The sequence below is a fragment of the Tupaia chinensis genome, unplaced genomic scaffold (genome assembly GCF_000334495.1).
Source record: "Tupaia chinensis unplaced genomic scaffold, TupChi_1.0 Scaffold143725_1, whole genome shotgun sequence".
NCBI classification, from domain to species: Eukaryota; Metazoa; Chordata; class Mammalia; order Scandentia; family Tupaiidae; genus Tupaia; species Tupaia belangeri.
The window spans coordinates 122,464-143,946 of NW_006203574.1; the positions used below are offsets into that span (position 1 = coordinate 122,464).

The following is a 21,483-nucleotide window of genomic DNA, read 5'->3' on the forward strand; positions in this document are numbered from 1 at the left end:
GCTCCTCCAGTCTGTACCAGAAAGTAACTACTGTGGCTCCTGCTGCTCCCTTATTGAGAATTCTTATGAAGTTTATGCATTTTTTCATGTGAGACACAGGAGGGCAGGCACCTCCAACATGGTCTTCACACCACAGTCCCCTCCTCTCAGCCCCCCTGGGGCCATGGACACCACACTGGCACCCAGCGTGCTCAGGGAGGATCTGGGACCCAAACTCAGGCACTTTCAATGGAGATCCAGTTGCATTCCTACACTAGCTCTGCCTACTGCCTCTTTTTTCTATTTTAAAATTTATTTGTGGGACCAGCAGTTGGCACAATGGCTATTTCGCAGGATTCCCATGTAGTCACCCACAGTTCAAGTCCCGGACCCGGTGACTTAAACTCATGCCGGGTGCGTGTGCGTGGATGCCCAAGATCCCGAGAGGAGACTGGAGGAGAAGGGATTGTGGTGTGGCCATCCCCCCTGGGGGTGATTTCTCGCTTTCTATCTGTCACAGAACAGCTGGGCCACGGCTCCTCCTTCCTGGGATTCAGATTCACCTCAGCCTGGATCTGACCATCGGCTCCCTGAGAACTGGGAGCTCCTAGGATTTGAGGCTCATTATTCATTCCAAGAAAATGCAGGGAACCAAGAAATCTTCCGGGACACATGGTGTTCACACTGGGAATTTAGGAGGGAAGCAGAGCTCTCAGGTGCATAGTGGCCCCCACAGGCCCTGATGCCTAAGGTGGGGACAGCTGGCCCCCAGATGGCTTCCCTGATGCCAACTCTTCATGGAGACCTGCAGGCTTGGGCCAGCCTGGAAAGAGGCAGGAGGCAGCCCAGGGCAGGAGGGGTTGCTGACATGAGGGGGGGTGCAGTGGTGGGACTCTGGCTTCCCTCCAGGGAACTCTGGAGCTGGGGAATTCCAAGTGTCCCTAGGTTGAAGCAGGGTCTGGGACCTAGACCTACGGCTGTCCAAACCAGACCTCTCTGGGTAGAGGCATGAACTGGAGGAAGGGGCCCAGCTCTGAGGGGCTGACAGCTCCCAGCAGAGGAGGTGGGTCAGCCCTGAAGTGGGGCCGGGCAGATCCCACAGGGCCCACGGCACAGGCTTGCTCTGTGAGAATCCCATCATGCCAAGGTGCTGCTCTGTCAGGACTTCAGCCAGCTGGACAGGGCTAGGTGTTAGTCCTGGATATTTGGACCAAAGAGAGGCCCAGTGACCCCCACAGAAACCTGGGTCGATAAGTGGAGGACAGATGTGTCCTCATGTCTTGTCCTTGAACTCAAGTCACTTCTCTGCACTTCTAATAACAGACCCTAATCCCCAGGGCAGTCTGGTCCTGCAGCCCTGAGTGCACTCCCCACATTCCCTCTGCAGATCCCACCTGGAGGGCTGGGAGGAGAGGACAGCACGGGGGGCTCAGATCCAGGTGACATGGGCCAGCCCTGCTATGTCCCCAGTCCTCCTGGGTCTGCAGGGAGAGTGAGACCCAGACAGGGAAGGGGGTTTGTGTCTCACTTCCCCATCTGCCTGTGTCACTGTGGGGTTATTACCACTGCTGTCTGCTGACTGACAGAAATAGTCAGCCTCGTCCTCAGCCTGGGCCCCAGTGATGGTCAGGGTGGCCGTGCCACCAGAGCGGGAGCCGGAGAACCGCTCAGGGACCCCTGATTCCCGATCGCTATCATCATAGATGAACAGTGCAGGGCGCTGGCCTGGCTTCTGCTGGTACCAGTGAGCACCAAGGATTTCTATTACTCCTCCCTGGCAGGTGATGCTGACTGTCTCTCCCAGGGCCACAGACACCGCAGGTGACTGAGTCAGCCCAGAGGAGGCCACAGAGCCTGCAAGAGAGGACAGGACAGGTCAGCCTGAGGCCGAGGGTCTCATTCCTAGAGGACCCCACACCCTGCAGCACCCTCTGTGCTGAGCTGAAGATCTGGACAGGCTGGTCCCTGGTTGTGTGGGGCTGAGCCCTGGGGGCAGCACCTGTGCAGAGAGTGAGGAGGGGGAGCAGGAGAGGGGTCCAGGCCATGGTGGAGACACCCCAGAGCTCTGCCTCTGAGCCCACAACTGGGAGGGCTCCCAGGTCTCTCTTATCCTGAGAGAGGGGGGGCTCCTCATGCAAATGTCCTTCCTTCTGTGGCTGGGGGTGGCTCCCTGCTGAGAACAGAAGGGCTGGGCTTCCCAGAGGGTGTCCATGGGCCTGTCCCCAAGGACTGTGCCCAGGATCTCAGAGTCTCTAGTGTGGATAAGGAAATTTTTGCCCCCCCCCCCCACACACACCCACGCAGACTCACACACACATCAGGAAGGACTCTGGGCTCCTTCCCTGGGCTGGGTAAGACCCCTCATTCCCCTCTCTAGTGCCATGATTGTCCCCGGGGTTGTCTAGCAGAGATTTGGCAAGATCCGATGGACTCAGGGGTCATGCTGAAGGAAAGGAGAACCGAATTGCACAGTTCACAGGGATTCAGAGGAAATGCCCACAGGCCTAGGAGTAGATTTTATTGTTTTAGCAAAGAAATAAATATCATATTTTTACCTAGAATGTGGCAAAGATTTTCAGTACTAACAGCAAGCCTTCAGATCATAAAAGGAGAACCTGAGAACTTAGTCTTGTTGAAAGTATAATCTTATTAACCTTACTAATGTTTAGGACTGGGTCTCCCCGTGTTGTATACCTCATATGTCGGCCTCCCCCTCAGAGCGGACATGAGGTCCAGACTTGCTTTCCAGACAGGGCCTCACTATGCTGCCCAGGCCAGGCTGGAGCTGGGGACACCCCTCCTCAGTTCCTGACACACTGGGGTTTCTCCGACGCACCAACATGCCCGGCTGGAGCCTGGACTAGAATCGCACCTTAACTTTCCCCTCTCTTTCTTTCTTTCTTTCTTTCTTTCTTTTTTTTTTGTGAAAAGACTACCTAAATGTTATTTCCAGCAACTTTCTATATGCAATGAAATGTCACTAAGCCCTCATGCTGTGTGCGGTGAGGTCTCTGCACTCACTCCTGACGTCAGAGGAAGGGCCAGGTGGTGTCAGTGGAGAGTGGATTCACCCTCAGGAGAGCCTCAGGGGAACCTCAGTCATGCCCTCTGCACTGAGCTCCTCCAGGGCACTGGGGTATCAGGGTCCCCAAACCAAGGCCCACAGTGCCCCCTGGTGTCCACAGGACTCACGTCACCTACATGTGTCACTACTTCCTGCACCAGGCCTGCTTCAGTCCTGCCCACACAATCTGGGTAGTTTGCTGAGTGTTTTACAGGAACTGCCTCAGCCAGACCTTCCCAGTAACCCCAGCAGCCCTGAGCTTCAGGCACCATCTCTCCTCCCGTCTATGTCCAGGGAACACCATGGGAGCAGACATGATTTCTCCACAGTCCCAGAGAGCAGAGGAAGGAGCCCAGGGCCCAGGAGACCCAGCTCAGAGCTGCCCTCAGCCTCCCTGCCCTGTCTGCTGCTCCCACCCCTCCTCTTCCCTTCACCAGGCCTCCTGGGTACTCTTGTCACAACCTCTCTGCTGTGTCCATGTGCTCTGGGCTGTGTGGGCAGAGGTGGGGACCATCCCTCTGTTCCCTCTAGGGCTCGTGACACAGGGGAAGCTGTCAGGGGGACAAGGGGACCACAAAGGCCTGGTCGAGCTCCTCCTGTAAGCGGGTGTCCTGACCAGGTAATTTTAGATTTCTTTTCTGCCAAAGTGAGGGTTAATAATAATTAAAGGTAAATGCAAATGAACTATGAATGTGTTAGTGTGGACACACACACGTGCCCGTCTGTCTTACACTGTCCGCAGGATCCAGGGAGGGCCGACCTGCCTCCTCTCCATTTTCAGTCACCTCAAAGGACGTCCCAGTTTCCTTTGGTTTTCTTCACTGTCTCCCTTGGTATTTAGGAGTGTGCTTTCGAACTGTTCCTATTTGTGATTTCTAGGGAATTGTTTCTGCTACTGAATCCTAATCCCTTTCTCTGCTGTTTGGATCACATACACTGTGTTATTTCTGTGTTTCAAATGCACAGATTCCTTATTCTTTTCTTTAGAGGTTTTTGGTATAGAGCGCATGCGCTTGCCAGAAAGACACAGAGAGACAGACAGAAAGTGAGACATCACCTCCCAGGGTGGTTTTCTGGCCATCTGCGCCACGATTCCTTCTCCTGCATCCTCCTCTCAGGATCTTGGGCATGCACACACGTACATGCACCCGGTGTGAGTTTAAGCCACTGGGCCGGGATTCAAACCGCTCTCAGCTACATGGGAATCCAGCGACATAGCCATTACACCAACTGCTGGTCCCATGCACTGATTCCTTCTCACACCTACAGTAAGATCCATTCTGGAGGAGGTTCCAGGTGGAGGATGCGGTTTCTGCTGTGCTGGACAGACTCTCCCAGGTGGAGACCAAAGATTGGGAGAGGCCGTCACCTCCCAGTGCTGGTCTCCAGGGAGGAGTCCCGTGACCTGTTCTGTGAGCTGTCCCCACTGCAGTGAGGCCGCAGGACACAGTTCAGGATTCTATTTTGTTCTGTGGTTTTTCAACATAATTATTTCCATTTCAGTCCATAAACTCTGATACTTGAAATTAGAGCCACGCAGAGATATATTCACCGGTCCATGTGCCAGAAAGTGTCTCCAAAGGGACTGTTTTCTTCAATATCTGCACATTCAAAAATCACTAATACAGGGACCAGCACATAGCATAATGGTTATGTCACTGGACTCTTAGGTTGTTGACCACAGTTCAAATCCCGGGCCTGGTGGCTTAATACAGGCTGGGCACATGTGCATATGTGCTCAAAATCTTGAGAGGAGAATGGAAGAGAAGGTGGATCCCCCAGGGAGGTGATTTCTCACCTCGTCTCTCTGTCTCCCGTCTCTCTGGCTAATGCACATGCTGTATACCAAAAATCTCTCTCTCTAAAAACACACAAAAATCCCTAATACAGATGGCACACATGTTTGTAGATAACAGGTTCATACAGTCCAAGGAGGTAGGGCCTCGGGTGGGAGAAACATGGGAGAGCATCCCGACCTGGCTCACTTCTAGCCCATGTGCTCCAGGATCCCGAGGGGAACACAGACGTGCAGGGGTGAGCAGCAGAGAGCAGGCCTGGAAACTCCACCTTCAGAAAGACAGGGGCCTGCTGCCTCCCATTTGTCCAGAGACCTTGTCCTCTTATGTCCATGAGTCTGCTGGGCCGTCCTCAGCCCCGTACACCCCTCTGTGCAGATCAGGCCTCAGCAGCGATGAGGATCCTTCCTCCCCAAAGTCTCAGTCTGGAACAGACACCACGGTGACCACAGGCCTACCGCACATGGCGCTCCAGGTCACCAGCCCGGCAAGAGCACAGTCCTGTTGTACACAGAGCTCAGAGCCTCATTGCACAACCTGTGGACCTACTGTGCTCAAGATAGTCCTACTGTGTGCAGGGAATGTTTTCCTGCCCAAAAAACATTCTGCAAAAATTTCCCCAATCTGCAAGCTCCAAGTAAAATCCCACATGAGAAATGCCAGCTCCAGTCAGCTCCGCTCAAATATGAGTGTGCAAATTGGTGACCCTTGTTTTCTGCAACATTTAGCAGCTCCACCTTCCAGGATCTGTTCATCTGTTGTAGGGACAGACAGCTAAACTGAATATGCGGCCCTGATGAAATCCCGAGTCATGCTGAAGAGAGCTGTCCTGGAGGGCCCTCTCCTGATGAGAGCCTCTTCTCCTTGGGGTTAAGCAGCTGGAGAAGGGCCCTGGGGTGTGTCTCCTCTGGTTCCTGGACAAAGAGTCCTCACATTGTAAGGAGCCCCTGCACCTCACAGGAGTGAGGACAACAGATCCTGTCCCACCCGCCCAGGGCCCTTCTTGGCCTGAGGTTTCTGAAGAAATTGCCAATTCTGCCCTAGATCTCCCCTGGTAACTTTCTTCTGATCACAAACCTCTCATTTTGTCCCCAAGGTCCAGATTGCCCAAGTCACCACTCTAGTGTCTCTTGCGGGGGTGTGATGACAAAGCTCTGGAGTTGGCTAGAGGGGATGATGGGACAATATTTACAATGTACCTCCGATTGCTGGACTGGACACTAAAAATGACTAAAAGGGCAAAAGTTACATTATGTTTATTTTAATCATAATAAGAATATTTCATAGTTTGGGGAAAAGTAAAAGTAGTGTAATTTATAGAATTAGTCCACGAAAGAAATATAGAGGAGGGGAGTCAGTACTACCCGACTGTGAAGTTAAAAAATAACCTTAATCAAGAAATCAGGAAAACGTAGTTAAATGATGCTTTATTTAATGCGATATGTCCGAAATAGTGTGGGTCCCACATGCAATTGATAGAGAATTGTGCATATTTTACATATATTTTCATGGTTCTCCGGCGGAGGCCATGCAGCGAACACAGGCAAAGCCTAAAAGAGCTGCCTCTCATGTCTAAGCAAGGTTTGACTGAGAAGAACTGCAAGCCAGGCTAACAGTTACGAGCTCAAGGTTTCAACTGTGTTTGCTACGCTGGTTTGTGCTGTTTTTTGCTCTCAGCTGGAACAGGTCTCTGGCAGTTCTCAAATGTTATATTTTCATTAAAAGCTTTTGGCTTTTTTATGTGAAAGAGAAAGAGACTAAGAGACAGAGGTGGGCATCCCCACAGGGTCTTCATCGCACAGTGAGCTCCAGTCTTAGCACACAAGCACCCAGTGTACTTAACACGGGTCCTGGAATTGAACACAGAACCTTCCCTATGTGAGTCCATTCGTGTTGCCAAACCCAACAGCTTGCTCAGCTCTCTCTCACTTCCTCTCTGTCTTTACTCTTAATTTGGAGATTATGTGGAGGGAGATATGAATGAGTTTCATGCTGACAAGGGTGAACTGCAGTGGCCCCTTCATCGTCCGCCATGACAGGCCGAGCTGAAACTCAGAGTCATTTAATGTGAACCTCTGCTCTGGGGTGAGGAGAGAGAGTGTGTACAGGTGTGGAGGTGGAGGAGGACGCTGTGCGTGACCAGCTCAGTCCCCCCAGGTGAGTGTCTGTGGCTCACGGTGCAGCTGGGGCAGCGACTCCTCTGTCCTGGGATTGGCCTTCAGCCTGGAGATGTCAGCTCTCTCAGAACCCAGAGCTCTTGAATGTGAGGGTCTTTTCTCATCCCAGGAAAATGCAAGGAGCAAACAGGTCTACTGGGACCCTCAGCACACACACCAGAATTTAGGAGGCAATCCAGAGCCCCCAGGTCCCGGTGTTCATGGTGGGGACAGCTGGATCCCACATGGTTTCCCTGAAGTTAACTCTCCATGGAGACCTGCAGGCCTAGGCCAGCTTGGAAGGAGGGAGGAGGCATTGAGGAAGGAGCAGATGCTGACCTGCAGGGAGGGAGCAATGGGGGCCTTGAGGCTTCCCTCCAGGGAGCTCTGGAGCTGGGAGACTTGCAGGCTGTGCTACGTTGAGTAAGGGCCTGGAATCTTTGCCCTACAGTGCCATCAAAACAGACCTCTCTGGTGGAGGCATGAACTGGAGGAAGGGGCCCAGCTCTGAGGTGCTGACAGCTCCCAGCAGAGGAGGTGGGTCAGCCCTGAAGTGGGGCCAGGCAGATCCCACAGGGCCCACGGCACAGGCTTGCTCTGTGAGAATCCCATCATGCCAAGGTGCTGCTGTGTCAGGACTTCAGCCAGCTGGACAGGGCTGGGAGTTAGTCCTGGATATTTGGACCAAAGAGAGGCCCAGTGACCCCCACAGAAACCTGGGTCAGTAAGTGGAAGAAAGCTGTGTCCTCATGTCTGTCCTTGCACTCAAGCTGCTTCTCTGCATCTTAAATAGCAGACCAGACCCTAATCTCAGGGCAGTCTGGTCCTGTAGCCCTGAGTGCACTCCCCACACTCCCTCTGCAGATCCCACCTGGAGGGCTGGGAGGAGAGGACAGCATGGGGGGCTCAGCTCCAGGTGACATGGGCCAGCCCTGCTATGTCCCCAGTCCTCCTGGGTCTTCAGGGAAATTGAGACCCAGACAGAGAAAAGGGGTTTTTGTCTCACTTCCCCATCTGCCTGTGTCACTGTGGGTGTGTAATCACTGCTGTCCAAAGACAGACAGAAATAGTCAGCCTCGTCCTCAGCCTGGGCCCCAGTGATGGTCAGGGTGGCCGTTCCACCTGAGCGGGAGCCGGAGAAACGATCAGAGACCCCTGAGCCTCGGTTGCTATCACCATAGAGGAGCAGTGCAGGGCTCTGGTCTGGCTTCTGCTGGTACCAGTCTGCAGAAAGTATTCCTAAGCTTCCTCCCTGGCAGGTGATCCTGGCTGTCTGTCCCAGGGCTACAGACACTGAAGGCGGCTGAGTCAGTGCAGAGGAAGCCACAGAGCCTGCAAGAGAGGACAGGAGAGGTGAGCCTGAGGTTGAGGGTCTCCTTCCCAGAGGGCCCCACTCCCTGCAGCACCCCCTGTGCTGAGCTGAAGGTCAGGCCAGTCTGGTCCCTGGTTGTGTGGGGCTGAGCCCTGGGGGCAGCACCTGTGCAGAGAGTGAGGAGGGGGAGCAGGAGAGGGGTCCAGGCCATGGTGGAGACACCCCAGAGCTCTGCCTCTGAGCCCACAGCTGGGAGGGCCCCCAGGCCTCTCTTATCCTGAGGGAGGGGGGCTCCTCATGCAAATGTCCTCCTTCCTCCTGTGGCTGTGGGTGGCTCCCTGCTGAGCAGAGAAGGGCTGGGCTTCCAGGAGGGTGTGCCATGGGCCTGTCCCCAAGGCCTGTGCCCAGGATCTCAGACTCTCTCTGGTGTGGAGGAAGACAGTGCATTCCCAGCATGCACACGCACATGCACACTCACACACACACATGTACCCACATGCACGCTCACGCACACCTCAGGCTGAGTCCTGAGTTTCTTCTCTGGACTAGACAAGCCCCCTTTACTCCCAATTCTAGTGATGAGGTTGTCCCTCGGGTGGGCTGGACAGAGAGCTTGGGCACTAGTTGGTGAGGTCAGGGGTCATGCTGGGCCTGGGGAGGCCAGAATTTCACAGTTAGAGGAAATGCCTACCTGCAACGGTGGGGATTTCAGTACCTTAAAAAAAAAAAAAAAAGGAACAAAATATCTATTCAGGGCTTGGAAAGATTCTTATAACTGACTCTGAAAGGATGAATTGTAAAATGCACAACCGACACATTTAAACTCATAAATGTTAAACCATTCTATCAAAGTTTGGTTTGCAAAAGGGATTTCCATCTAAAGTGTAGGAGGTAATTCCATGGACCTACGCCAAGTACCAGCTACTTAGCCAATGAAATTGTCATACTCGTCACCTTCCACAAGGAGCTTTCTTGTGGTTTGTTTTCATGCAAAGAGCACCTGTGACATGCGCCCAGCAAATTCCCAGCACACAACACAGACATGTACCCCGTCCTCACTGGTCCTCAGCCCTCGGTTTAAGTCAGAGGAAGGGCCAGGTGGTGTCAGTGGAGAGTGGATTCACCCATAGAAGGGCCTCAGGGGAACCTCAGTCAGGCCCTCTGCACTGAGCTCCTCCAGGGCACTGGGGTATCAGGGTCCCCAAACCAAGGCCCACAGTGCCCCCTGGTGTCCACAGGACTCATGTCACCTACATGTGTCACCACTTCCTGCACCAGGCCTGCTTCAGTCCCACCCACACAATCTGGGTAGTTTGCTGAGTGTTTTACAGGAACTGCCTCAGCCAGGCCAGACCTTCTCAATAAGCCCCAGCAGCCCTGAGATTCAGGCACCATCTCTCCTCCTGTCTATGTCCAAGGACCATCATGGGAGGAGACATGACTTCCCCACAGTCCCAGACAGCAGTGGGAGGAGTTCAGGAGGCTCAGCTCAGAGCTACCCTCAGTCTCCCTGCCCTGCCTCCTGCTCCTGCCCCTCCTGCTCCTCCCTCCCAAGACTCCTAGGCCCTATTGTCACAGCCTCTCTTCTGTGTCCTGGGGCTCTGTCCTGGGTCTTGTGTACAGAGGTGGGGACCAATCCTCTATTCCCTCTAGGGTGGGTAACACGGGAGGGTGAGTCAGTGGGGACCCTGGGAATGTCAGAGGCCCAGTCGGCCTCCTCTGAGGCCTATGTTGTGACCAGTTATTTTCAAAGTCCTTTTTCTGCCAAAATAAGAGTCAAAATAATTTAAGATAGAAAGATAATGAGATATCGATGCGTTAGCGTAAACACAAATGCATGCCCATCTATAATAATCTGCCCTCTGAATCCAGTGAGCGCCGACCTGCCGCGTTCCGGTCTCCTTCGTCTCCACGTACTTTCCAACCTCCCTTTGGTTCCTTCCCTGACGCCCTCGCTATTTGTGAGTGTGCTTGTACAGTTTTCATATTCGCACATTCTAGGGAATTGTTGGTTACTGAGCCCTAATTCCATTGTCTTCTGTTTGGATCATATTCGCCACATTATTTCCGTCCGTTCAATGCATGGGTTCCTCCCAATGCCTGCAGGAAGGTCCACCCTGGAGCAGGATCCAGGTGCCCTTGGGGAGAAGGTGGGTTCTCTTGTGCTGGACGGACTGTCCCAGGTTGTGATCAAAGGGCAGGAGAAGCCATCACTTTCTGGTGTTGGTCCCCAGGGAGGAACCCTGTGACCTGGGACTCCCAGATCTGTCCTCAGTGCAGCGAGGCAGCAGGACACAGGTCAGGGTCCCCTTTTGTCCTGTGGTTTTTCAACGTTCTAGTTTCCATTTCAGTCCATGAACTGTGGCCCTTGAAATCATGTCTACCCAGAGATGTACTCACTGGTTTGTGTGCCAGACAATGTTTCCAAAGGGACGGTTTCCTTGACTGAATGCATATTAAAAAATCACTAACACAGATGGAAGACATGTTTGTAGATCAGAGCTTTATACAGTTGGGTAGAAGGGCCTGAGATGAAACTCGGGAGAGATGAAAGAACACGGAAAGTTTTCTTGATCTGGCTTGCTTCGAATTCACATGGATCTCCGTTTCTGTGGTGAACACAGACTGGCCGGGGTGAGCTGCAGAGATCAGGGCTGGAAACGCCACCTTCAGAAACCAAGAGCCGGCAACCTCCTATTACTGTAGAGACCTCGTCCACGTATGCTCATGAGTAGGCTGGGCCCCGTCCTCAGCCCCCATCTGCCCCTCTGTGCAGATCAGGGCTCAGCAGGTATGGAGGACCTTCCTCTAGAGAATCTCAATCTGAAACAGATTTTCCAGTGACCAGGGCCTACAGCACACGGCGCACGAGGTCCCCAGTGCTGCAAGACCACGGTCCCGTGGGGCACAGCGCTCAGAGCCTTATTGCTCAACCTAGTGGGGGCCTCCATTGCTCAAGAGGGTCCTACTGCGGGCAGAGAGCGTTGTCCTACCCTTGGAACTTTTTGCAAAAGTTTTCCCGAACTTCAGGCTCCAAGTACTCCTGGGTGAGAAATTCCAGCTCCAGTCAGCCCCACCAAATGTGAGTGTGGGAACATGACCCTGAGTGTTCACAGAATTAAACAGCGCCAGGAGACACCATAGACAAAGGTGGAGAATAACACTGCAGACAGAAGACCTGCGCTCCTTCAGGTCAGTGGGATGTGGGTGTAACCAGGTGCACCAGGTCCAGTCTCAACACCTAGGACGTAACTGTGACCCCAGGGGAGGAGCTGGTGTAGAGAGATGGGGACAGGGCTGTGGCCTCTGCTGGTGCAGGTTCCGGAGCCCCAGGCCCTGCCCCTGCTCCATGCTAGACGCACCACCTCCACCTCCCAGGGATCCCTGCTGGGCCTGCCCGACCTCAGGACGTGGAGCAGCCCACAGCTCTGACTGCATGCTCCCTTCATAACTAAATCCTAAATTTTTTTGCTGATATGGAGAACTGAAAAGCCCAGTGGTATTTTTCCTACTCTCTGGAGACAAAGTGCCTCAGCAAAGGGTCTAATATACCAGATTCCTCCTGCATGATTCAATCACCCTGATACAACAGAGCTCTGGGATTGGCTCCCCCGGCCCCTTGGTGCAGGTCCCAGGGTCTATATTATGACTGGGATGTGGGGGTTTGTGACGCTGAGGGACACAGTGTGAGCGTGTCCTGTTCCCCCTCCACGTGAGCGTGCACTGTCTCTGACCTGCTCTCTGAGAGGGTGGGGAGGGCTCAGGGTCTGCATCCATGGGGCGGCCTGTGCACCTGCAGCAGGTGGTCCTGTCCCAGCAAAGCTCAGCTCTGGGACAGAAACTGCAAACAGAATGATTCCCTGAGTGGAATCGACCTCCACCTTCCAGGATCTGAGTAGCTATAGTAGCGGCCAGACCCCGAAACTGACCACGTGGGCTCAGATGGAATCCCAAGGCATATGACAGAGTGCTGTCCCTGAGGGCACTGTCCTTCTGGGCTTCATGACCTTGGTGGGAACTTGAGACCTGGCCCCACTGAGGGCCTTCTGGCCTGATGTTTCCAAAGGAAATATTTCCAAAGGAATGGATCCTTCCTGGGGCTTACTCAGGGGCCCACACTCCTCATTTTGGCCCCATGGTTCCAAATCCTCAAAGTCACTGCCTAATGGAGGGGACCAGCAGTTAGCGTAATGGCTATGTTGCTGGACTCACACGTAGTCGACTGCGATTCGAGTCCCAGACCCGGTGGCTTAAAGTCATGCCGGGCGCGTGTGCGTGCGTGCCCAAGATCCCGAGAGGAGAATGGAGGAGAAGGGATTGCGGCATGACCATCCCCCCTGGGGGGTGATTTCTCGCTTTCTGTCTCTCTGTCTCTGTCTGTCTGGTGAGCGCACGCGCCCTATAACAAAAAAAATAAAAAAAAAAAATCATTGCCTAACGGATGCCGAGTTTTTCTCTGGGGCGATGAAGAGCTGATGCTGGCTAGAAGTGATGGTGGGCCAGCATTTGGAATGCACTTTCTACTGTTGAATTACGCACTTGAAAATGACGAAAAGGAAAAAAGTCATGTCTCATTGATTTCATAACAAAAAGAATATTGTACACTCTGGGAAAAAGTACAATTAGTGTAATAGAGAAATTACAGAGCTTAGAAAAATTTACAGATTCTGGTAGAAATACAGCCTCTGTACGCAGCAGCTGGTAACAGTGTGTCTTACTCTTTCTGCAGAAATGAAGAAACATTAAATGAGCAAACAGGTACATGCAGTTTAAATGATGCACTATGTTTTTAAAGTCAAAACAGGATCATGGGCACTGTACTGGATATAAAATTACATATATTTTACAGTTCATATTTTTCAGAATTTTTTTAAGGTTTGATACCTTAGGGTACCTGTGCTTGCCAGAGGGAGACAGACAGAAAAAGGGAAATTGAGAAATCCTCCACCCAGGGAGATGGCCACACTGCAGTCCCTTCTTCCGCATTCTCCTAGAATTTAGGGCATGCACGCACACACGCCCAGCATGATTTTCAAGCCATCAGATCTGGGACTTGAACTGTGGTCGACCATGTAGGGGTCAAGTGCCTTAACTACCACAGCATCCCTTTTATAGAATTCTTATGAAGTTTATGTGTTTTTTTTTTTTAATGGAAAAAAGACAGAGATAGAGAGATAGGAAGGCAGCCTCCGCCAACAAGGTCCTCACATCACAGTCAGCTCCCGCCTCAGCCCCCCGGGAGCATGGACACGCACACTGGCACCCAGCATGCTTGGGAGCATGGTGGCCATGCACACTGGCACCCAGCATGCTCAGAGAAGAACTGGGACCCAAACCCTGGCCCTTTCCACTGGGGACCAAGGTGTATTCCCGCTGCACCACTGCCTGCTGCCTCTTTATTTATCTCAGTGTATTTGCAGATGGCGTGGCTCGTGGAGATGCGAAGGGTTTTGAATGAAAGAGAGTGAACGACGGTGTCTACGTCAGTGTCCACTGTGACAGGCTGACCTGACTCTCAGGGAGGCACTTCCATCTGTGTCTCTGGTCAGGGTGCAGAGTGTATGCAGATGTGGGGTGTGTGTGTGTGTGTGTGTGTGTGTGTGCAGCCCACACCCCAGGTGTGTATCTGTGGCTCACGGTGCAGCGGGGGCTGTGGATTCTCCACCAGGGATTCACCTTCAGCCTGGATCTGACTCTCAGCTCTCCTAGAACCTGGGGCTCCCAGGAAGTGAGGGTCTTTTTGTGTTGTACACATGAAGGAATAAAGAGATGTGACAGGACATTTGGGCGTTAACAGTACAGAATCCGGAGCGAGTGCTGAACTCTGAGAACCGAATCGCACTTTCTCAGTTAAACAGTGGCCCCTGCGAGTCCCAAAACACTCAGTGGGGACAGATGGCCCCTAAAGGACTTCCCTGAAGCTGACTCTCCATAGGGACCTGCAGGCAAAGGCATGGGTGTGAGGAGGGAGGAGGAGGCCCAGGACAGGAGAAGGTGCAATGGGGGAGGGGGTAGGCCTTTCCTCAGGGAACTCTGGGGCTGAAGGACTTCCAGGTGGCCTTACATTTAGGCAGGGCCTGGGATCTTGGCCTCAGGGTATCATCACTAAGGATATCTCTGGGTACAGACAGAAATTTGAGGAAGGGGCGCAGCTCGGAGGGGATGACTGCTCCTGGCACAGGTGGGTGGGTCAGCCTTGAAGTGGTGGCTGCTCTATCAGGACTTCAGCCAGCGGGACAGAGCTAGTCCTGGACATTCGGACCAAAGAAAGGCCCAGTGACCGCAACAGAAACCTCGGATCAATAAGTGGAGGACACATGTGTCCTTATGTCTGTCCTCACACTTGAGTGATTTCTCCCCATGTCAGATAACAGACCCTAATCCCAGGGCAGTCTGGTCCTGCAGCCCTGAGTACACTCCCCACACTCCCTCTGCAGATCCCACCTGGAGGGCTGGGAGGAGAGGACAGCATGGGGGGCTCAGCTCCAGGTGACATGGGCCAGCCCTGCTATGTCCCCAGTCCTCCTGGGTCTGCAGGGAGAGTGAGACCCAGACAGCAAAGGGGGTTTGTGTCTCACTTCCCCATCTGCCTGTGTCACTGTGTGGTTGTTACCACTGCTGTCCGCTGAATAACAGTAATAGTCAGCCTCGTCCTCAGCCTGGGCCCTGGTAAGAGTCAGCGTGGCCGTTCCGCCTGAGAGGGAGCTGGAGAATCGGTCAGGGACCCCTGAGGGCCGGTTGTTATTACCATAGAGGAGCAGTGCAGGGCGCTGGCCTGGCTTCTGCTGGAACCAGTCAGCATAGTAGCTTCCTATGCCTCCTCCCTGGCAGGTGATCCTGACTGTCTGTCCCAGGGCCACGGACACAGAAAATGGCTGATTCAAGGCAGAGGAGGCCACAGAGCCTGCAAGAGACGACAGGAGAGGTGAGCCTGAGGCTGAGGGTCTCCTTCCCAGAGGGCCCCACACCCTGCAGCAGCCCCTGTGCTGAGCTGAAGGTCAGGCCAGGCTGGTCCCTGGTTGTGTGGGGCTGAGCCCTCGGGACAGCACCTGTGCAGAGAGTGAGGAGGGGGAGCAGGAGAGGGGTCCAGGCCATGGTGGAGACACCCCAGAGCTCTGCCTCTGAGCCCACCACACAGCTGGGCTCCCCAGGCTCCTCTTATTCCCTCTTGGGTTCTTGGTGGCCATGGCTATTTGGTGTTTATGCAAATTGGTTCCTCTCAGGGCTCCTCACTAGGGGCTAGGGAGTGTCATTCTACCCAGCTGTGGGCCTCAGACACACTCCTAAAAGGGTATGGAGCCCCCTAGTTAGTTCTGAGCTACTCTTCTGACCAAAACAATGGCCGTGACTTCAGAGATCCAGCTACAATGACATCCTGACCACGTAGTCACTGTCCCAAATGCTTTCCCTGTGATCTGTCCTGGGTCAAGTTCATGGGGCTGTTGACCTTCCTGGAGCCTGGCCATGGGCAGAGCTGACCCTGGTGAGAGGCCATCGATGTCATCTGTCATACAAGGAGACCTGGGGACCCCTCACCTCCCCCTTCACCTCCTCTCTGGTCTCCCACATGCACTGTGGTGTCATCCTGGTCCCTTCATCTAACTTCTCATCATTACGATCTTTAGTCCTCATTCAGAATGGCAGTGAGCTTACCCAGACCAGCACCAGAGTGTGGATTCCCTCCAACTTCTGCTTCACTGATGGGGAGACCCGCGCTGACACCCACAGCAGCCTTGCAAGTGGCATTCCCACATCCGGATCCCTTTCTCCCTACAGAGGCCAGGACCCCAAACGCGGCTGAGAGACCAGTTTCTGTCCCTGAGGTTCCAGGTTGCAGCCTCTGTCCAGAGGTGAGTTCTGCAGGGAGGTCGCTGTTCCTCCCAGCCAGGGGGTTCCTGTCCCCGAAGGTGCTGGGCATGCTCTACCCAGGAACTAGGTCCCGATGCCCCGCCTCCACCCCCTGACACTCACCTGAGCACAGAGGGGGCAGCCCTGAGGGCAGAGTCTGCCTGGAGGGGAGGAGGGCACAGGGAGGACAGGGCAGGGCTGCACTGGAAGTGCCCAGGATCGAGGCCTCATCCAGGGACCCCTGCTAGAGAGGGGTGGGGAGCTGAGAGTGGTCTGGGGCTCAGGGGCTGTCCAGGGGTAAGGCCTCTGGCCTGGAGCCCCGTCCTCTCACCCTGTGATCCTCTCGGGGTGCCTCAAGCCCAAGTGGTCTCCTGGGTGCGTTACTGTCGCTGACACCTGGGACTGGGTCACCAGCTGCATTGCCCAGGTGAGGCCCTCCCTGTGCCCTGGCTCCTGTCAGCGTCCTGGGTGACACTGGGAGTCTGGACCTCAGAATTTGGTTACTGCAGACCAAGTGGACACGATGAATATCTTCTCTTCCAGTCCCAGAAGTGGGCTGGGGACACCTGCTCACACCAGGACTGGGCTCCCTCTGAGGCTCCCCCTGGGCAGTCCTAGTCCAATCCTGGCAGGTTCTGGCTGGAGCACCACTGCCCCCTGCTGGTGGAGCAGGCTCAGAGCAGGAACTTCTGCCCTCAAGGTTACCCCAAAGCACCTCTCCCCTGAGAAGGTGTGGACCAGGGCACCTCCTCACTCCGCAGTCTCAGGGACGTGGGGCAGGTCCAAGTGCTGGATCCCTGTTCAAGGCTGACCTCCGTCTCTGGGCCTGCATTTCATAGAACAGTAAGATCTGGGAACACTGTAACTCTTCTGGGAGAAACATTAAAGTCAGAGAAACATTTGTGACACCCCAGAGGGCCACAGGGTTTTTATGTGCTCAGGAGCCAGGACTAGTGCCACCCACACACCAGGAAGGGGAGTCGGGCTGTCAGAGGGAGCCAGTGATCTTCTGCCCCTCAAGCTCAGGTTTGCCCTAAGTTACCACCACCACCATCACTGTCATTGTCCCCTCACCATCCTCACCATCACTGTCACCCTCAGCACCCTCACCAATGTCACCATTACCCAAATCCCCATCGGCACCGTCCCCATCACGTCTGTGACTATTACTGTTACTTGTCGCCCCCGTCATAGTGCTGAGCCCTTTCTCAGGGTCCCACAGGAGAGGACGGGGGACTCCTGGACCTGGGCCACTGCCTGAGACCCCACGTGATCAGCCTTGGAGTCAGAAGACCCTTTCAGGGCTTTGCATAATTGAGTTTCAAAAAACAAATTCCTTGCACGCATCCTTGTATGGGAAGGACAGGAGAGTCCACACCTGGGTTCATCCACCAAGACCCCACTGAGTCCTGTTTAATTGAAAATCCCTTACATGAATGTAATCATATCGTTTGTGCAACTGCGATTCTTAAGGTCAATACAATCCTCCCCACTTCACAGCAGGTAATGCTGAGGCCCAGGAGAACTGAGAACAGTGGCCCAGCCCAGGCATTGAGGCAGGTGTCTTGGAGTCAGTCCTGGGCTCCTTGGGGAACAGGGGACCAGGGTGGGCAGTAGGGGAGCCTGAGGCCAGGCTGGGCAGCAGGGTTGGTTTTCCAGCATTCACTGCCACCCCATCACAGCCTGGCCATCATGAGGGTCCCCTGGTGCACAAGTTGGGGAGCTCAGGGGGCTAGGCCCAGGGCAGAGCTGGGGACCCTGTGGGGACTGGGAGCCTGCTATGCTGGGCAGGGTGTCCTGGCTGCTGCTGGTCCTCCCTACACTGTCTGCTCCACTCTCTCCTGAGCAGGTGCTGACAGTGTCCATGGCCACCTTAGTGGGACAGTGGAGTCTCAAGAAGACCAGGGCCTGGAGGTTCAGGAGACTGTGGTCTCATCTAAGGGGTCTCCCTCAGAGTCCTGTGGGCTATGCTCAAGGTCCCGTGGGGGCTGAGGCTGTGGGCAGGACCTGGGACAGCCCCAGTGCAGAGTGAGGATGGGGCAGGACAGGGGCCCGGGCCATGTGGACACACCCAGAGCTCTGCCTCCACAGCCCACACTGGGATCTCCTGGTCTCTGTCACCTCCCAGAAGGATGAGGCTCTGGGTCAGTCACTTTACTGAAGCAGGTGGGCTCTCAAGAGCTCCAGTACTGCCGAGGGAGCTGGTCTGCAGGTAAACGGGCAGGCAGAGCCAAATCTCTCAGCTCCTCATCCAGGCTACAGCTTCCACTAGCACGCAGGAGAGGCCTCAACCCTGCTCCCTGCAGCTACTTCAGAGCAGGAGCTGGCCCCTGGGCCTGTGGCCTGGGAGGAGCTGAGTTCCAGGTCTGCCCAGGACCCAAGGCTCTCCACTCCCTTCCCAGAATGATGTGCCTTAAATCCTCCTCTGTCCATCCTCAAAACCTACAGGGATTCCCAACTCACACCCTGAGACCAACTGTGGCTGTCCCATGAGAGTTTTCCGTGACAGTAACACACGGGATGTCCTCCACGCACAGGGTCACTAGGGTTCATCGGGGAGCAGGCAGTTCAGACTGACCCCAACGACATTCTCAGTTCAACGTGGAAGAGCTAAAGAGGTGCCAGGTGAGAGCTCGCTGTGGCCACACGTGTGCTGAAGAGAGCAGTGTGGGAATCTGGCTGCTGTCTCTCAGGAAGGCAAGGGCAGGGGACCAGAGTCGGCCCCACGTGGAAGGTTCTCTCCTGTCCATATGACCAGGGTGTGAGCGAGGGCGGGGCTGTGCGGGCCGGGCTGGTGGCAGCTTTGTGTCTCACTTCCCCGTCTGCCTGTGTCACTGTGAGCAATGTCACTGCTGTCCCACACCTGACAGTAATAGTCGGCCTCATCTCCATCCTGGGCCCCGCTGATGGTCAGGGTGGCCGTGTTCCCTGAGGTGGAGCCTGAGAATCGGTCAGGGATCCCCGAGGGCCGATCGTTATTGTTATGGATGACCAGCCTGGGGGACGTGCCTGGCTTCTGCTGGTACCAGTGTAGAGTTTTCCAACTAATGTTGTCTCCCACACAGGGGATCCTGGCCGTCTGTCCCAAGGTCACTGACATTGAGGACTGCTGAGTCACATCATAGGAGGCCACGGAGCCTGTAAATTGAGAAAAAAAGCAGTTAGCTGAAAGAGGAAGGGCCATTCCTTCAAGATCCCCTGCCTGGGCTGGACTAGCTCAAAGGATGCTCTGGTCTCACAGAGCCCCTATCCTGTCAATCTCAGCCCAGAAGTCCCAAGGGCTTTGCTATTAGGTAACTTCTTTGAAAAACAAGAAAACCTGACCCAGTTCTCCTGACAGCTGCAGCCTCCCAGGCTCATAGCAGCCAATGAGTGCAGTGTCTGGGATCTCAGCCCCAACCCTTCACCCTGCAGCAGGTCCAGGACACACTCCCCCACAGGCAGGGCCCTCTGAGCTCATGGTCAGGTCAGGCTGTTCCCAGAGCCCTGGGACTGGGCCGTGGCTGAGCCTGGGCAGCACCTGTGCAGTGAGCGAGGAGGCCCAGGAGGAGAAGGGTCCAGGCCATGGTGGTCCTGAGGCTGCTTCCTAGGCCTAGGTTGGGCCGGTTCCTCCCAGGCCTGTCTTATTCCCTGGCTGGAGAGAGCTGCCCCTTATGCAAATCAGCCAGAGCTCAGGGGTGCTTGAGGGGCTCTGTGGTCTCCAGAGAAGGGCTCAGCCCAGGGATGTGATGGGGTTGCGTAGGGTATGGCCCTATGCTCCAACCTTAGCCCAGAGGGTTCTCCTTCACCTTCTCTCCCAGGTCTGGGCTGACATCTCCTCCCGCCTATCCACAGACCTCGCTCCTGGGGGACCACAGGGAGCACAGAGCTGATCCTCTCTGCATTTTCCGGGCAGCCTGAGCTCAGCCTACGGATGATCCTGGGTCTCCATCTGGACATGGGCAGAGACACACTGGACAGCAGAGACCGCGGGACTCGGTCAGGAGGGAGGTGTGGATCTGGGTCTAGGAACAGAGGAATCCATCTCGCGCTGGGGCACCGTCCAGACGTCAGGTCTAGTGCTGGCTCCGTATTTAGGGCTCCTTTCAGGCCCAAGGCAGTGACCCTCTTCCTCCCTGGTGCAGGGACCTCCCCCAGATCCCAGCCACTGCTGGGAGGTTCTGCCCTTGGCCCTGAGCTCCTGAGCAGGTCAGGTCTGTGCCTCAGTCTCCCCAGTGTGGGCTTATGGGCAAGGCCAGACTGGGATGGAGAACTGTGTGCTGTTCAGGAGAGTGAGGGCGGGCTGCAGACTCTTCCAGAAACTCGTGTGAGTGTCTGTTTAATGAAGTTACCTTGAGATGCTGTGAAAACGTATGAAGGAATGAAAATTTAACTTAGTCACCCCAAGGAAATGGAGCAGCGACCGTGGGCCTTACTCGCTGGCAAATCGGGACAGCTGCACCAGGAGAGAACAGCAATGCAGGGGGTCAAGGAGCACCCAGGACTGAGGAGCAGACGTGTGGGCAGGACAAGGGTCTCAGAGCACAGGGAGGAGGTAGAGGGACACGTGAGAATAGGGGAGAGGAGGGACATGAGTGAGTACAGGTCACACTTGTGACCACAGGGAGGGGAAGGATCAGTCATGCCCTCTGCCCTTGAGGCCTGCCAGGGCCTTGGGTTACCAGTCACCACAAGGCCACAGTGCCCCCTGGTGCCCACAGGAGGAATGGCACCCTACCCTTGTCCCCACTTCATGCACAATGACCTCTCTGGGCCCTTCCTACAGTCCAGAGTGGTTCGTGTTATACACACCTGACTTCAGTCTGCATTTTCCCACAGCCCCCAGCAGCCCTGAGTGTAAGGGCACCATCTCTCCTCCCGTCTGTACCAGAAAGTAACTACCGTGGCTCCTGCTGGTCCCTTATTGAGAATTCTTATGAAGTTCATGTATTTTTTTTTCTTGGGAGAGACAGGAGGGCAGGCACCTGCAACACGGTCTTCACACCACAGTCCCCTCCTCTCATCCCCCCTGGGGCATGGACACGCACACTGGCACCCAGCGTGCTCAGACAGGAACTGGGACCCAAACCCAAGCCCTTTCAATGGGGATCCACTTACATTCCCACAGAACCTCTGCCCACTGCCTTTTTTGTCTTTTCTAAAAATTTATTTGTAAACTGTGTGTCCTTTGGAGACGTGAATGGTTTTCACATGGAAAAGGGTCGATGGACTGTGTCGGCTGCTTCAGTGTCTATGCTGACGGCCTGAATCTCACTGTGTCACTTCTCTCTGTGTTTCTGGTCAGGGATGAAGAGACAGAGTGTGTAGACATGGAGGAGGAGGTAGGGG

General features: G+C 54.7%; 4 gene segments (V, D, J or C); all 4 read right to left on the reverse strand.

Moving 5' to 3' along the window:
- LOC102481392 (immunoglobulin lambda variable 3-19-like) overlaps positions 1-2,054 on the reverse strand; it is a 5,384-nt gene extending 3,330 nt beyond the window's left edge. Inside the window, 2 exon segments of the V gene segment in view lie at positions 1,508-1,833; positions 1,979-2,054. Of these exon segments, the coding sequence occupies positions 1,508-1,833; positions 1,979-2,024 (372 nt within the window).
- Positions 2,055-7,214: 5,160 nt separating this feature from the next.
- On the reverse strand, positions 7,215-8,656 carry LOC102481804 (immunoglobulin lambda variable 3-19-like). The segment is given in 3 exon segments: positions 7,215-7,334; positions 8,023-8,327; positions 8,473-8,656. Coding segments are annotated over 3 exon segments (471 nt in total).
- Positions 8,657-14,189: 5,533 nt separating this feature from the next.
- LOC114005380 (immunoglobulin lambda variable 3-19-like) lies at positions 14,190-15,460 on the reverse strand. The segment is given in 3 exon segments: positions 14,190-14,246; positions 14,886-15,211; positions 15,357-15,460. Coding segments are annotated over 3 exon segments (429 nt in total).
- Positions 15,461-18,329: 2,869 nt separating this feature from the next.
- LOC102482643 (immunoglobulin lambda variable 3-9-like) lies at positions 18,330-19,737 on the reverse strand. The segment is given in 3 exon segments: positions 18,330-18,361; positions 18,970-19,293; positions 19,676-19,737. Coding segments are annotated over 3 exon segments (402 nt in total).
- Between the last annotated feature and the right edge of the window lie 1,746 nt (positions 19,738-21,483).